The sequence below is a fragment of the Perca fluviatilis genome, chromosome 18 (genome assembly GCF_010015445.1).
Source record: "Perca fluviatilis chromosome 18, GENO_Pfluv_1.0, whole genome shotgun sequence".
NCBI lineage: Eukaryota > Metazoa > Chordata > Actinopteri > Perciformes > Percidae > Perca > Perca fluviatilis.
This window is the reverse complement of record NC_053129.1, coordinates 13,929,075-13,945,562: the sequence shown is the minus strand read 5'-3', so window position 1 is coordinate 13,945,562 and position 16,488 is coordinate 13,929,075. Positions and strand designations below refer to the sequence as shown.

Genomic DNA, 16,488 nt, shown 5'->3' with positions numbered 1-16,488 from the left:
TGTTGCAATTTATAGGCTATAAGCATAGACTATAAAGCCTTTGGCTATAAGTCTACTATAGTTGGTGTGTTTGCCATATATTGCAACTATTTGATATATATTTCACATCTTTAAATACACAGCTTACTGTATATAAAAGATATGAGATATGTCATCCCATAATATTATATATGCAAACATGTTGAAATATTGTGGGAACAGAATTCAATTGACACAAATAATGGGGGAAAAAAACAGACTGGGAATATCCTACATCTCCTCACTGAAACTGGACAACGATTGGGTGCTGTGTGTCTGGTACCTAATAATTATAATGTATTAACGTTATAGATAATATAATCCAAAATGTATTCGCCAATAAAGCTTCTGCCATATACCCATAGACGGTATATACCTCGTTAAATTTGTGTGCAAGATACGTGATGATGTCACAAAGCAAACCATATCCACACCTTCACTATGCGTACCCTCTTCCATACTGCTGCTACATTGCACACAACGTGGTTTACCTCTCAATATATATTCTCTAGCACTCATGTTGTGCCCAAAGTCTGTGCTTCTTCATGGCGCACCTTCCCTCTCCTCTGACGATAAATTCACGCTCATCGATGATTCTGAAATTCATATTTCTACTAAGTCATCGCACTTTACTATTGGCTATAGCCTATTGGCTAGCAAGCTCAAGCGACGCAAATCCAGCCAATCACCGATGAGTATGTTAAAACATGGCACTCTCTACAGTCTGCAATTGTTTAGTCGTCCTGGGAAGCTAGGGAAATGAAAGCTAACACGTGGAAATAGTGATTTGCTGTATTTTGCTTTTAGTTCAGGGTGTTTTAGTGCCTTTTTGAACCGTGCCTTGTCAACGGCGACTCCGTATAATTATCTGAAGGGGACAGTGGACTGGTGAGCTGGTTTAATCTGCTTTATTATGGCGGACAATGTTGACGATGATTCTCTGTACAGAATTAAAGAGGGCGACTACGTTGTGTTGAAACGGGGAGATATCTTCAAAGCTGTCCAAATTCAACTTAAGAAGTAAGTCAAAATATGTAAACCTAACAAAACTAACTAACTAAACATAAGCCCCATTTATTATAATTGAATGAGAGGCACAAACTGGCATAACTGACACCTCACCAGTGATATACACATTGCAACATTTGAATGCTGGATGCCGCACAATAGGGATGTATAGATCTGTATGTTCTACTCACAGGAAGGTGATTTTTGAGAAGCAGTGGTTCTTCCTGGATAAAGCTGTGGGACAGTTGTACAGCAGCACCTTTGAGATTGTGTCTGGAGGGATCCTGCAGCCACTGAAGCCCAAGCACACAGAGAGCTCCACTGGTGTGTAACCTGCTGCTGTTAAATAGCACCCACCAATCCCATTCATGTTTGAGTTTCCAGACTGTATGCATGGACATGTAAAAGACTATTACAGGCTGTAATGCTTTCATTTTTTTTTTTACTTTGAGTAATCTATTGTATGTGTTTGTCCCAGATGCAAAGGAGGCAGGCACAGACAACAGGAACATTGTGGACGATGGAAAATCACAGAAACTGACCAGGGATGACATTGAGACGCTCAAAGAGCAAGGTCTGGAGGGTCAGGTACATAAATGATCTTGCAATTACACCTCTTTTACACCAGTGACCTGGGTCGGACCAGGGCAAACTGACCCGTGTTCAACCGTTCTTTTGTCATACTTTTGTCCCTCGTCACGACACACAAAATTTCAGATAGGACCTGGTTCACAACCCGGGAGCGATGCATACCAAATACCTCACGTGCTGGTAATGGGCAGGGGACCTTTACTGTCCCCCGTAATCTGCCGCTTAATTTCTTCCTCACCACGTACTGGACTGCCAGGAGCTCCTGCACCTTAACCCCCTTGTCCTTCGGTTCCCAGTGACCCGAAGGACAACACAAGGGTTATGTACTTCAGTTTAATTTGTTGAGAATTGCTTTCTAAACCCTGTCTCTTGTAAAGTAAGTAAGTAAAGTTTATTTCTAGAGCACATTTAAACACCGTTTAAGCTGACCGAAATGCTGTACAAACAAGCACTAAAGTGCTGTATTAACCCTTGTGTTGTCCTTTGGGTCACCAGGACCCGAAGGACAACACAAGGGTTAAAATATATATATATATATATATATATATATATATATATATATATATATATATATATATATATATATATATATATATATAACACACACACACACACACACACACACACACACACACACACACACATCTATGTTGTTCAAACTGTTGTTTACCTCCACTGTAGCTGAAAACATGCCTGCTGCCATCGCAGCGTTTGTTTATGGGCTGCAGCGACCTGTGAAACAATAATTAAAAAAATTGACCCATGTCCGACCCACCTCTTGGCCTAGTTCGCAAGGCCGAGTGGATCAACGCAGGTTAACCCTTTCAAACACAAAGTCAACCCTGCTCGGTGTATAAGGGGTAATACATAAATGGGAAAGTATGACAGTACTGCCAGATGTTGAGTCTGTTTTTGTTTTCAGAATAGAATGTGGGCAAATTTTTCATTGACATCCATCAAATCTACATTGTGAAAGACAAAAAACAACAATGGATGGATTATTCTAAAACGTTTTGTCTGTGTAGCCAAAGCCTGATATAGTTTATCCATCTGTGCCGTAGAGATCCATTGTTGTCAAGTCGCACACTGTTGCGCTTCGGGGCTGGTTGCTTTTATTAAAATGAACATGAGCATCGTGGTTTTATCAATCCATCTACATGGTTCTGCTGCCAATAATACTAACTTGTGCACAAAGTAAATTTAATTCACGACTAAAAATAGTCCCCACCAAATACCTGAATAATGTATGCTTAAAGCTGCAGTAGGTAAGATTGTGAAGAGCCAGGACTTTGCCAACAAATTTGAACATCGACAACTTCTCAGTCCCTCCCCCCTTTCTGCTGCAGCCCAAACCGTCTCCTAAGCCCCTCCCACACAACGGAGTTTGACAGAACTGCCGGCATGTCAGACAGACAACATTTTCAATAACTAAAACACTAACGCAACGTTAACCTTACTCACCAACAGTAAAACGATGCTAGCTAGCAGGCTACCGTTAGCCATTTCAGCATCACATCAGACCGACCACTGTGCTAACGTTACTATCATCCTCACCAACGTAGCTTTGTGGACTTTTGACTACTAATAACCAAGTGAAAGATAAATCATTCATGGTAATTATGTTACCTGTTGAGAGGATTACTCAGCCTTTAAAGAAAATGAAGTTAAATATTTGTGACCAATTGTTGATGACTTCCATTTTAAATAGGTAATCAGTGGGCTTGGGGGCTGAGTGGCACAGGCAGGATAGAGGAGACGAAAAGCATTGTAAGAGGGGCCAATGCATTGTTGTTTTTTGTCTTGTCATGGGAACCTTATCTTTTAAATTATCCGATGAAAGAGAGACTGGAGAAAATATGTGTATGTGCTCCACAGGAAATCATTCAGCAGCTTATAGAGAACAGCTCAACATTCAGAGAGAAGACTGAATATGCCCAGGATAAGTACATCAAGAAGAAAAAGAAGAAGTGAGTCACTTCCGAGGATGCACCCACAATTTGTTTCTGACTTAACATAATGTAGTGCGTTGTAATTAGCGTTATCAGCTGTTACCATTCCTGTGCTTTTATTTATTTATTTTTTTTTTTTCCCAGGTATGAAAATACTGTGACAATTCTAAAACCGTCCTGTCGCATCCTGGCTATGATGTACCATGGCCGGGAACCAGGCAAGATCTGGTGAGTCAGCGCAAGGATTAGCAGCATGTGTGAAAGTTGACTTTAATAGAGCAGAGAGAGATGAATGTATGATGTGTATGTTTTCCTGTGATGCAGCCACCTGCGGTATGACACACTTGCCCAGATGTTGACTCTGGCAAACATCCACGCTGGCAGTAAAGTTTTGGTTTTTGAGACTTGTGCTGGCCTCGTGCTGGGATCTGTCATGGAAAGAATGGGCGGTACGTCAGTCCCGTAAACATTTCTGCAGTGTTCATCCGTCTGACCAAATGATTTGAGCATTTTCTATGCAAATAATATATTTAAAAAGCCTTAACTGGCCCTTTTTTGTATAATGACCCGCTCTTTCCTCCTCATCCAGGCTATGGCTCAGTGATCCAAATGTACCCAGCAGGTGGGCCCGTTCGCGCGGGTGTGGAGTGCTTTGGCTTCCCTGAACATTTTCACGATATGCTGCATGAGTTTCCCATCTGCCATGTCAATGCTCTGCTGGCAGGCACTCTGGACACCACGGCCAAAGATCCTAGTGCTGGTAGAGCCTGCCTTTTTAAAAAATCTCTCCAAGATTGTTATAGGCTTGTTTTTAGATGAAACCGACTAGCTGCAAGTTAGTGCTGAAATGCCATAGAAAACTAAATATTTCCTGGATGGTCATTTTATCATAGTTTAACCTTTTTATTAACTACACAGACTGAGAGTCTTTTGACATGCATTATCTTCCCTCATCATTACAGATTCAAAGAAGTCCGACATGGCTGCAGAGGAGGAGCAAAACCAGCCTGAGGCAGGACGGCGGGCCAGTCCAGAGGAACAGAGCATGGAGACCAACAGTGGGGCTGATGGTAGCCATGACCACGAGAAAGATGAGAAGGAGAAACTCAAAGAAGCCAAAGTATGCCCACTATTTATTTACTGACCCCACTTAGGACATCCTTCATTTTAGTTTTACTGTCATGCCTTTTTATATTTGAAAGCAACAGGATTAAGCATGTATGTAAAGAAAAAAAGAAATTGGATCTGGAAATTCAGTGTCCTATTTTAATTTTTTTTAATTTATTTTTAGGCTCAGGGAAAAAAGGTGAAGCAGGAGGAGAAACGGAAGAAGCTGGCGGCTGCCGCTGCCCTGCTGGAAGGCAGGAATGCCGACGGGTTGGTGTCAGATTTGGCTTCTGCTTTCACATTTCTGTTCCTCTGCACCGCTCTGTGTTTTTTTTCAGCATTTTGGCCTCTTTCTGTTCTACCTCGGCTATATCGGTTCCGGATGGCGCCGTGTAGTAAACAACAGTAATTAAAATAGATCTACAGGGATTATAAAGTGATGAATGATTCAAGTATTGTAAAGTATGTCCATAAAAGTCATGATAAATGCCTTTCGCTGAGCTCCTACTAGGTGGGCAAAGTGATTGCTGTGCAGCTTCCTGTCATATAAAATGAGGAACTTGCTTTATAGCTTATTCATGATTAATGAATGAAGGAAGGGTTGTGAGGGTGACATGAGTATTGATCTTGTTAGCCGATTGACTTTCCTCCGAGTCTTCTCTACATCATAGCAGCTAATGTCATAGACTGCCCTAAATCAGCCTCTTTTACAGACTCTCATCCAGCTATGTAAAATATGAAACGAATGTCTACAATAGGTACTAAATCCCCAAGTGTTCCAGTCATAACTTGCGTCGATATTGCCGGCATACACATTTCCACTGACAAAGTGCACGGTTTACAGTGTATGTCGTATTGGAAAGGTTTGCTTCATCATCTGTTTGTTTCCCACATGCAGGTTGGTCATAGCCAGTCGGTTTCACCCGTGTACGGTCCTAATGGGACTGCTCAAATTCCTCTCCCCCTCCAGGCCTTTTGTAGTCCACTCCCAATACAAAGAGGTAAGATCATCATGGCTAGTGCTATGGACCAGGAACCACAACACGTTTGGATGAGGATAATTAGTTCTGTCTCTCATTAGCTGCCAGTGCACACAGGTTTCCAGTGGGAAATGACCTTATAATATTACTGCAGCGGACGTTCCTGTCACTGCCAAAGAGTTACAATGCCTATCACGTCCTTGCCTTTTATTACCTTTTGTGCTTATGTAGCTGGAAAGATCACCCCGACTTGTTGACTCTGCAGTCCTCCTCCTTAATGCTTTTTTTTTTTTTCTTTTTTTCATCTCTTTCCGCTCCATCTCTGTAGGCTCTTATTGAGTGCTACACAAAGCTCAAGGAACAGGGCGGTACAGTCAACCTCAGACTCACAGACACTTGGCTCAGACATTACCAGGTAACATTTTTTAATAATTTAATAAATTGTCAGAATTGTCATTTCTATCCTCCTTGAATTTCCCCACCATTTGCGCTCACTGCCCACACTTATTTGTGTTGCTTCTTCCAGAATTGTGTACTATGCAGCAAGTAGATGAAAACAATGTGCATACTCAGGTCTTCCCCCTCAATACCCAAGTGTTACTCCTGCCAGCCCTTCCTCTAGAGTGAATGTCTCCTGACTGTATTTCTGCGTCGTGTCCCTAGGTGTTGCCTAACAGGACACATCCTGTGCTACTGATGAGCGGGGGCGGGGGATACCTCCTCTCAGGAACAACGGTTGCCGCGGACCGTTCCAAACCCGCGGGCTCCCAGCGAGCTGAGGAACCAGCGGCAAAGAGACTGAAACTGACCAACACGGACGGATAAACAAATACAGAAGAATCCCATCTTTTAAGGGCACGTTACCAATGGCCTATAGGGATTTTCCTCCAGCACGGACTTCTCTTTCTGCTGAACTGATTTGACACCTCTGAAACGAGGGAGACTGGAGTGTCTGGTTTGCATTCATCAGAGCACTTTTTCCTGTCATGTGTGTTCAGATCAGTGCAGATAAAGGTGTAATGCTGAGGAGCAAACTATAAGCCAGTTTAGGCAGTGTAAACTCAGTGTATGTATTGCGTAAGGAATTTCTGGAATAATCTAAATTGAGAGTAAGTGACAAATTTGACACTTTATTTTTTTTTTTTTTTTTTAGTTAATGCGCTCCAGCTTTTAGGTTATGACTTTTTTTTAATTTTCCCTGCAGAAAGTGCAATTTGTTATGATGATCTAGTTGCTAATGCAGCTTCACTGTGGGTTAAATCTGTATCTGCACCGGATTAAAAAGCAGTACTAAGTCTGATGTGTGTACACTTATTTTTTTCATCAAGAAATAATTTGAGAGGTAATTTGTTTGGTCCCAGAATAACTCCTTTTATTGAGTGCAGACTGAACAAACTTCAGAACACAATGACTGAATAATTTGTCTCAGATGTATATTATTTTATATTTTTCTCATATATATGTAAACATCAAAACCATTCCCATGCGGATTAATTTAACATCAGAATATCACAAATATGTTGATAAACAAGTTGATAAAATGTTTTGGCAAGGCTCCAAGATTATTTTTTTTTTTTTTTTTTTTAACACTTTAAGCACACTAAATTGGCTGACATACAGTAAGACAGCAGCTTTTGTCAACTAATAGTGTCTTTAAATGCTGTCCATTCTGGTTATGCACTGTTGTCATGCAACTTGGCAGCGATTTTCTGCAGCTCCGTGTCCATCGCTGCAAGATTTTCCAGCTCTTTCTCCTGAAAAACAAGAGTATACATCAGCAAATGCCTGCTCAGAAATCTGTGTAATATATGTAAATTGGTCATTTAGGTTAAACATTCCCTAATTATCCCTTGATTTGTGGTGCTGTAGAACTGATATCACTACACCACCTCCTTCCTGATTACTTTTTCTGCTTCAAGTATGTGACAAGATAGGGAGGTCTCTACAGGCCGGCGCTCTCTTTTTTTAATGGGCATATTATGACTTTGATTGCTCTGGGAGGCTATAATCATGGGGTTCTAAGTGTGATTACTGCAGCAGTCATAAAAAGCCGGTGTGCAAATAGAAAAACAGCACACATGTTGAAGAGAGATGCTGTGAGGAAGAACTGATTTGAGCCAGACGATAAAATATCATTCTTGCGTATTCCAGAGTTGAGGAACGAGTCACTGCCCATGAATATACTGGTTATATTTCTCCTTCATGTATTTGGGACATGCTCGTGGGGGACAGTTCTTGATGTGCATTTGCACAGATGCATATTCACCGATGCTCTGTGGCTCTGAAGGCTAAATCCTGACATCTCCATGTAGACTAGAGATTTCCATAATGAGCATGGTTGCTTTTCCCCCACTGTGAAACAGTGTGGCAGAGGCACTTGATGTGCTTCATGGCTTTACTGGGTCAGCTTTATATAAAAGGGGAAGATTTATGGAAATGGCAGCAGAATTGAGGTTCTTTAAATTATGGATTAAAGGTGATTTCAAACATAAAAATGAGTTTTGCCTGAATCCTGGCTGCTACTTGGTATTAGATATGAGATGCATTTTCAGTTCAGTGGTCTAATCAGAGGTGAACATGACCGCAAATAAATTCTCACATCAGTCATAAAGGTGTTTTTGTTTTTGCACTAAGTGAAAGCCGTGTTTACCTCCTGCGGGGTAAGTGCTCTCTGGTGCATGCTCCTCTTTGGCTCCTCTTGATTAGAATGGCTGGCAAGCTGGTTTATCTTATAGCTCAGCAACTTGGCCAGTTCATCCATCTGAACACATTAAAGGCAGAATCACATTATGTCTAAACTGTACGATGTAGGCAAAATCATGATCTGCTCTGCTAATCAAAACATTACTGGTAATTGATAATGTCATCAAAATGGCTGAAGAAACAGAGTTTATTTTTTAGAAAATGGACTGGTGCTGGGTCAGTACTAAATCAATATTACATACACATGTGCTAAAAGGTTTAATAGGCTAGGAACATTTACAAAATTACCCAAGGACATTTTTAGAACGATCAAATTTCCCAAATCGGCCTGTTTCGGTTGCCACTAATCGAAAGCAATTTGCAGAAATATTTCTGCTTCATATATGCCGGAAAATAAGGGTATCACATAATGCCTACCTTGTTAGAAGTTGCAGCATGCTCATCTGAATCCCTTTTATACCACGCAGGATGGTAGAAACCTCTGAAAATCCATGGATTGCGCTTTTCTGCTAGATACCTGAAAAACAGCCCCAATTAGTTTCTGTTCTTACAACGATATTTATGTCAGCACATGTACACTGCTAAGGGATTTGTTCATTTCTTGTGCAAAATGTTTTTTGATCCCAATTGAATCGAAATTGGTGTTACTGAGCTCTGCAGTGTTTTGTGCATTGGCGTGCAGAAGAGAAAGTTGCAGAACGAAAGAGTACGAGTTGTTGGATACCTCATTACTTGGTCCCCGTCCTTTGCCGTCTCCTTGTATTCCTCTGAATCGCCCCTCTGTTCTTCCTCTTCTTCTGATGAGCCTCCGCCACGCTTGTGAAACTTCTTTTTGTGGTGGTATCGATGTGTCGGTTTCCATATACGCTTTTCTATTTCTTGCTCTTCTTTTCCATCTCTTTTGTCGAGGCCCCAGGACTCCTGGCTGCGTTCCCCCTCCGGCTCTTCTTTCACCTCCTCGGAGAGCTCTTCGTCACGCTTGTGTCTCCTCTGGTGGTACCTGCCGGCCCTCCAGTCCCTCTTTTCTCTTCCAGTATCAAAGTCCCAGGACTCCTGGCTGCGTTCTTCATCGGGCTCTTCCCTGGCTTCTTCTGAGAGCTCTTCGTCACGTTTGTGTCTCCTCTGGTGGTACCTTCCAGCCCTCCAGTCCCTCTTGTCGAGACCCCAAGATTCCTGGCTGCGTTCTTCTTCTGGCTCTTCCCTGGCTTCCTCGGAGAGCTCTTCATCACGCTTGTGTCTCCTCTGGTGGTACCTGCCGGCCCTCCAGTCCCTCTTTTCTCTTCCAGTATCAAAGTCCCAGGACTCCTGGCTGCGTTCTTCATCAGGCTCTTCCCTGGCTTCTTCTGAGAGCTCTTCGTCACGTTTGTGTCTCCTCTGGTGGTACCTTCCAGCCCTCCAGTCCCTCTTGTCAAGACCCCAAGATTCCTGGCTGCGTTCTTCTTCTGGCTCTTCCCTGGCTTCTTCGGCGAGCTCTTCGTCACGCTTGTGTCTCCTCTGGTGGTACCTTCCAGCCCTCCAGTCCCTCTTGTCGAGAGCCCAGGACTCCTGGCTGCGTTCGCCATCCTCTTCCTCCTCCAATGGTTCATCACTACGTTTGTGGAGCTTTTTCTTGTGGTGGTAGCGATGTGTGGGCTTCCATATGCGCTTGTCTCTCTCCTCCTCGTCCTCGTTCCCTTGCCTTTTGTCCACATCCCAGGACTCTTGGCTACGTTCTTCCTCTGGCTCCTCCCTCTCTCCTCCTAAAGATTCCTCATTGCGTTTGTGTTTTCTTTGGTGGTATCTTCCAGGCCTCCAGTTCCTCTTCTCTCGCTCTTCACCTCCTTCGTCTTCGGATCTCTTTTCCTCGATCCCCCAGCTCTCCTGACTGCGCTCATTGTCTTCTTCTTTTTCTTCTTCTTCTTCTCCTCGTTTGTGTTTCCTTTGGTGGTACCTTCCAGGCTTCCAGCTGCTCCTCTTCTCCCGCTCTCCTTCCTCTTCGTTCTCGTGTCTCTTCTCCTTCTCATCACCCAGACTCCAGGATTCTTGGCTGCGTTCGTCTTCGGGGATTTCTCTTTTTTCCTCCACGGATTGTAGGAGAGCCTCGATGTCTTTCACATCTGCTGCCTTTGCCTCAGGGTGACCTTTGGCCACCTCTCCATGAGTTGCTATCCCCTCCCCACTCTTCTTGTCCAGCGGGGCATGTTTAACCCCTATGACGGAACAAAAGAAAAATCAAAAGAGGTGTAAAAGATGTGCTCAGTATAGCTCTAAGACTTTAGCCTTAAGGTCAAATCCCATCTTGTATTTGATCAATCACTCTTGTCTGTGGCATGAAAGCTGCAAGCAATCTGAATAGCTCTATTTTTGTCACCAGCTGTTTGCCAAGATATATTTGTTCAAGTTTTTTTTATGTGTTTGAATCTACCAGCTTCTCAATGTCTCAGCAACCTGACAGTTAAAAGACTACTGCATCAACAATATCCTTAATGCTTTAAATATGCCTGTTTACTATCTCTGTGCACAGTGAAAAATCTGCTTGTGCTACAAACCTGCTTGGAGAATATCTTTGCATTCCTGATCCAGCTGGGAGTCCGGTTTGGAAAGAGCTTTGGACAGGACTTCAACCAAACAGCGTGTTACCTGCAATAAACAAAGACTATATATTAGAGATGAATGGGTGAATCAAGTCATTTGATTAGCTGTCAACTACTAAATGAATCGCCAACTATTTTGATAATCAATGAATCTGTTATGAGTCCAGCTTAAATGTGAATATTTTCCAGTTTCTTCACTCCTCTATGACAGTAAACTGAATATCTTTGAGTTGTGGACAAAACAAGACATTTGAGGACATCCTCTTGGGCTTTGGAAAACACTGATCGACATTTTTTAACTAATCAATTAATCAAGAAAATAATCGTTAGTTGCAGCCCCATTATATATGTAGCTCTTTGCTGCTTTAATTACTGCCTAGCTGCTGTGTTAAATGTAAATATCAAATTGCATCAGAAAAACATACCACATCTTCTCTCTGCCCTTCTTTTCCCACTGGAAGCGCTAGATTTTCTGCATTAGAAAGAAAGCATTTATGTTAGAATGAGTCAAACTGCACAAGGATTGCATTTGTTGTGCATGAAAGAGCAGTCGCTGTCTCTGTCCATGGTCCTGAACTGCGCTCACTAACTTAACAGCACTCTGCAAAAAGAAAACCAACACTCCGTTACCTACCTGTCAACAAAGCTGCAACCGCAACAGCGACAAAAATAAGTCTCATCTTCGGCGAGATGAAGGTACATCCAAGAAAATGTGAGAAAAGCATCAACTTCAGTCTGAAGCTGAAGCTGCAGGAGAACAAGAGAGCGCTGACTGGGCGCCTGCTGCTCTGAAGACTGGAGCAGAGGAGCGCCTCTAATATAGAGAGAAGTGGGCTGGAGGAGCGTGGGAGGAGGGCTTTAGGCGCTGTTAATGACATGACTCATTAGACCTGCAAAAAGAGTGGCCTGAGTGAAATTTCATGCACGCACAATGTCAACATTTTGCGCAAAGTGAATTAGTAGTTAGTGTCATAGTTCATTTGGGTGATAATTTGAACAGATTCACGAGACGGTGGAATTAGGGTTATGTAGTGTGTTTGTGTTTAATGCCGTGAGTTGCCTGAGGACAGGCAGGTATAGGGGGTGGACACAGCATCACGAAGATTCGTGATGTCTTCTGCAACCCAATACTACAGCCCTGCAACCCTAGTTTGTAAAGAAGAGTCTTGTTTTTATGTCAGCTCAGCCTACGGAATGTTTATGCTGCTGGTGTTATTCTGTTACTGAAAAAGTATTATATTGGAAGTTATGCATGTTAACTCAAGTCCTGTTTATTGCAGGTCTACTGTTTTGGTTTGCATCAGTTTGCAAACATATTCATGACATTGTGCCCTGTGGTTAATTCACTCAAAATAAAATTGTAATCATTTTTTGGCTTACCCCAGTCTCTAGCTGAAGTTATGTAATATCCCAGTATTATCAACTGCTGTTTTGCCCTACATTTCACGTTTGCTTAAATGATTGAATGTAGGCTAATGTAAAAAAAATAAAAATAAAAGTTAGAGTAGACATTTACAGCCACGGAATCAACCCAACCCCGAGTCAGAATTGAGCCCAACTGGCTCCTCAATAATTCATTCATCCTTCAGCACATCCGGTCCAGTTTCCCATGGGAAGCTGTGAGCTTCAGCACCACTAGAGGAAAGCCAGTTAACAGAGAACAGTCAAGTGACATGGATGTGTTAGAGGAGTGTTTTTGCTGTACTAGTTACAGATACAGTGTTGCTCTAATCAGGAGTATCACGTAACTGGCTTAAAAAGAACACAGCTGCACAGAAACATAACAAGTGTACTTATTGCACTGACAAGTGCAACGATTTGTGTGTTTATGTGTAAGGACGGTAATCTGATCTTGATTTCAAACTTCTACTTTTAATCTCCCCAACTTTCCACGAAGCAATGAACAGTAGCATAATCTGCGACGGCCGCCGTCTTCATAACAGACCCTGGATTGGGATGAGCTGACATGTGCAGCGACAGAGCTCAAACTGAGTATGCTCAGCTCAGCGCGGCTCAGAACATTCAAACTGACAACTTCTAGCATCTTCTTTTTGGCACTTTGCGAGTTTTTTTCTTGCTTCCTTGTAGAGCAATTGGTTCTTCCTCAGTGCATATATTATTTCATTCAGACACCAGAAAAGTAAAAAAAATGACTTTGGAGAATGGGCTACCATAAATTCAAAATGACTCCGCTTTATCTACATATATGGGCCTCTGTAGATGCTTAAAAATGCGTGATGATAAAAATGTTTACTTGGAGTGTTTACACAACAAGCACTGACCTTTATGTATGGCAAAGTACATTCAAATTCAATCATGTCTTGGAAACCATAAGCCCAGAAAGTGTAACAGCTGCGGGCAAAATGAGAACATCGTGCTCCATAAATCTGCTCTCACGCCTGTGCCTCTCGTGCCTACACGACTGGTTACGGATATCTATCTTTGTTACTGCAGACAGGCGCCATTGTGGGGACTGAAATAATTACTGGTCATAGCATAAAACAGTGTATTGTACATCCAAGCTATATGCGGTAATCCAAAGCAGCCAGTGAACCCAGTCTTTTGTGTGAATGATAAGATTTTCAATTTCACATGTTTTGTGTACTAAGCAAAAGCACCAGGAGGGTAACAGTGCTGCAGTTTCCTCTGCCGTCCCCAGGGAGGAAGTCATGTCTGTGACTGAGGCTCAGTGTTCCAAGTGAGCCATCCCGTTGCTTGATATCAAAAGCGTTGAAGCACTAAATTATACAAGCCCCATGCTCTGAACAAGGTGTGTGTGTCCGAGAATGCGTGTGCACACGCATGTTGTGCTGTGTATGTGTTTTAGTGGCCTTACTGCTATTGCTCCAGGCCTGATTAATATTTGAGTGAGCCACGAAGATTTAGGGGCTTACAGACAATGAAGGGGGAGATTTGAGAGGGAGCGCTCGATGCGTTCAGACAGGCTCTGTGAGCACGACTCCGATTGGTCCCTGTCTGCAACACCACCACACCTTTCATCACGACTTATTACATGCGAGAACAAAAGGCAAGCGGCTCACGATGAGCACAATGCAATGTGCCGCATGAAAGCCTCAACTGGGCTTTGATCCTTGGTGGGGACTAGCTTCATGTTTGGCTCTAAACTACTGAGGGACTTTGATGATATTCCAAGGACAATAGGAGAGTCTCTGTGCGGCCATCTGTGGTCAAATGCACTTCCTTTTGCTATTGTCTGTCTGGTTAAAGTATCATTATTGTCTGACATTTTGTTGAAAAGGAGGTAGCGTTATTTCTCTTTTTTGGAGCCACTTATTATTAGTCTTTGAGCACAATCTGATGTTAGATCTCAAGCAAACATCCATCCCTAACTTGAAATATCAAAATCCTCTTGGTTATTGCTAAAAATAGTTCCAACATAACAGTCTAACAGCAAAAGTATAAACACAGACTTAAATGTTTTTTTAAAAATCGGTCATTTGCACAAAAAAGTAAACTATTTTAGGAGCAAGCAACATCCAAGCAGCTTCTTCTGTTGTCTTTTTTTTGTCTCTGCTGATCAAACATTGTAGTTTTCACCAATAAAATGTGTATTGTGCTGTTGTGTCCAATCCAACCAACAAGTAGCATATATAGGTCCCCTTGTGTTTATTGTTCATTTTAGTAAAAAGTAAATGGATAATAAAACAGAAATAAAAACTAAAATAAACCTTTTAATTACCAATAACACTGGTATTGTTTTCACCTTAATAGTATGTGTGTGTCATCATGGAAAAATGTGGCCCTGGAGGCAGCTACTGTAGTGGGCCAGGTACTACACAGAGGCAGTTTGAGTATGTTACCTGGTGTTTTTATGTCTGTCTGTTGGGCAAAATTGAAATACAAAACTGAATACATTTCCATCAGTACAGCTGTATTTAATGCAAACATACTAAAACATCAGCATGTTAGCATTGTCATCATGAGCATGTTAGCATGATAGTCTTTAGCTCAAAGCACCGCTGTACTTAAGTATAGCCGCTAGCATGGCATTAAAGCAGGACCCACCTTAACATCTTTACCATGTCAGTAAATATGTGCTTTAGTGTAGAATATTCCCAAACATTTTCAATTAAATTAGCAAAACAAACAGCGAATGCTTAATAAGCCTGGAGTTCTAAGGCCCTGTGGCATTTGCCGGCTTTGCACCGCTGGTAATCCAACTCTGCCCATCCATGAGATGCTAGGCCTACTGTATTTGATAAATATCGCAAAATCAGTAGTGTTGGGCAAGTGAGAAGAATATGTAGCACAGAATGTAAAGTGGGGTTCCAAATCATCCATGCAGGTGTCATTATAAAGCTGCTTGGTTGTTTATGCATTCATCAAACAGGATGATGTAGGGCTTGTACTCTAATATGCCAAACTTTAACTTTATTAGCATCCCTATTGTAGGAGCAGGGTGCTCTCTCAATACAGGACTCAATAGGACCCAAAAGACCTGCACAACATTTAAATGGCCCATAAAGAGAATTTAGCTCTGATTTATTGTGTAATAACAGGATTCGAATGAGCCTTATCTCCAGACAAGCAGGTGAGGGCAAATTATAATGTGTATTACTTAATTACCAGATCTCCTTCTCAAATCATTTACCTCCTATCTCGCCTTTCTGTTGTAAATTAGAATAGGATGAACCCTTTTTAAATGTTTGGAGTGAGTACTTGTGGTGTCCCTGTGTGCATGTATTTTTCTTTAATGCAGAGTAAGTAAGTAAGTAAAATTGTTTCCTTTCAGTAATATGAGTAAAGGTGAAGATTTAATGAGCTCTTTGGGGAGAAAAGAATTATGAGTACTGAGGAAGGATAAATGTGAATAAATTATGAATGGGGCAGAGCAGGCCATTCTTTATGAATATTGTGACAACTCGAAAAGGTTATTGTTGTTGGAAGAATATTGGCCCTTAAGCCAGTTACACTTGCTGCTTGGGCAGCTGTGTGTGCTAACTGCTGCTCTTGGGGTAAATGCATGACAAGTTAGCATTAAAAGAGGATATGGAGGGTACGTTTTTTTGGGTGCAACTTGAGAAAAATAACGTGCTTGATTTAAAAAGTCAAGGATCAGTATTTCTATGATTACATCATATTTGGCTATACCCATTTCCCCTCCTTCTGTAACACCAGCAGCACTTAACAGTACTGCAGGACCGGCTCATTCTTAATGCGGTTAGCTGCTCACCGAAATGTGCTAATGAGAGTCAACACTGTCAACACTGCTCGGCACAGTGAGCGCAGTTGGAAAATGTCTCAGCCTAAAGAACATCACCAGAGTTTGACACTCAGTGTGGATTAGTTTAACAGCACTGTGTAAAATACATTTGTGTAATTCTGGAGGTTAATCATATTAATCACTATGCACAAGGGTTGCTATAGCTGCATGATCGTTTGTTTTTGCGATTTTAATCTCTCTATTTCTGGTCATATCAAGTTTTGCTTCATTCGATTGTTTATGTTGTGTTCATTTTAGTCTGTTTTTGTTACTTGTATGCTGATATCAATGTAGATTTTGGCTAATTTTAGTTACTCTATAATTGGTAACACCCA

At 41.9% G+C, this 16,488-nt stretch overlaps 2 protein-coding genes across 2 annotated transcripts; one reads left to right on the top strand and one right to left on the bottom strand.

The window, feature by feature from the left end:
• Window positions 1–729: 729 nt before the first annotated feature.
• On the top strand, window positions 730–6,950 carry trmt6 (tRNA methyltransferase 6). Its single transcript, XM_039782334.1, has 12 exons — window positions 730–1,038; window positions 1,220–1,350; window positions 1,505–1,614; window positions 3,493–3,584; window positions 3,711–3,794; window positions 3,891–4,015; window positions 4,156–4,326; window positions 4,529–4,686; window positions 4,858–4,943; window positions 5,572–5,674; window positions 5,982–6,068; window positions 6,317–6,950. The coding sequence occupies exons 1-12, from the start codon at window positions 932–934 to the stop codon at window positions 6,476–6,478; spliced, it is 1,416 nt and encodes a 471-aa protein (XP_039638268.1). The 5' UTR covers window positions 730–931; the 3' UTR covers window positions 6,479–6,950.
• A 53-nt stretch (window positions 6,951–7,003) lies between these two features.
• On the bottom strand, window positions 7,004–11,730 carry chgb (chromogranin B). Its single transcript, XM_039782333.1, has 7 exons — window positions 11,564–11,730; window positions 11,355–11,401; window positions 10,885–10,975; window positions 9,081–10,545; window positions 8,774–8,873; window positions 8,304–8,414; window positions 7,004–7,407 (listed from the first exon to the last, which is right to left on the bottom strand). Exons 1-7 carry the CDS (start codon window positions 11,652–11,654, stop codon window positions 7,327–7,329), a joined length of 1,986 nt encoding a protein of 661 aa, XP_039638267.1. The 5' UTR covers window positions 11,655–11,730; the 3' UTR covers window positions 7,004–7,326.
• Window positions 11,731–16,488: the final 4,758 nt, after the last annotated feature.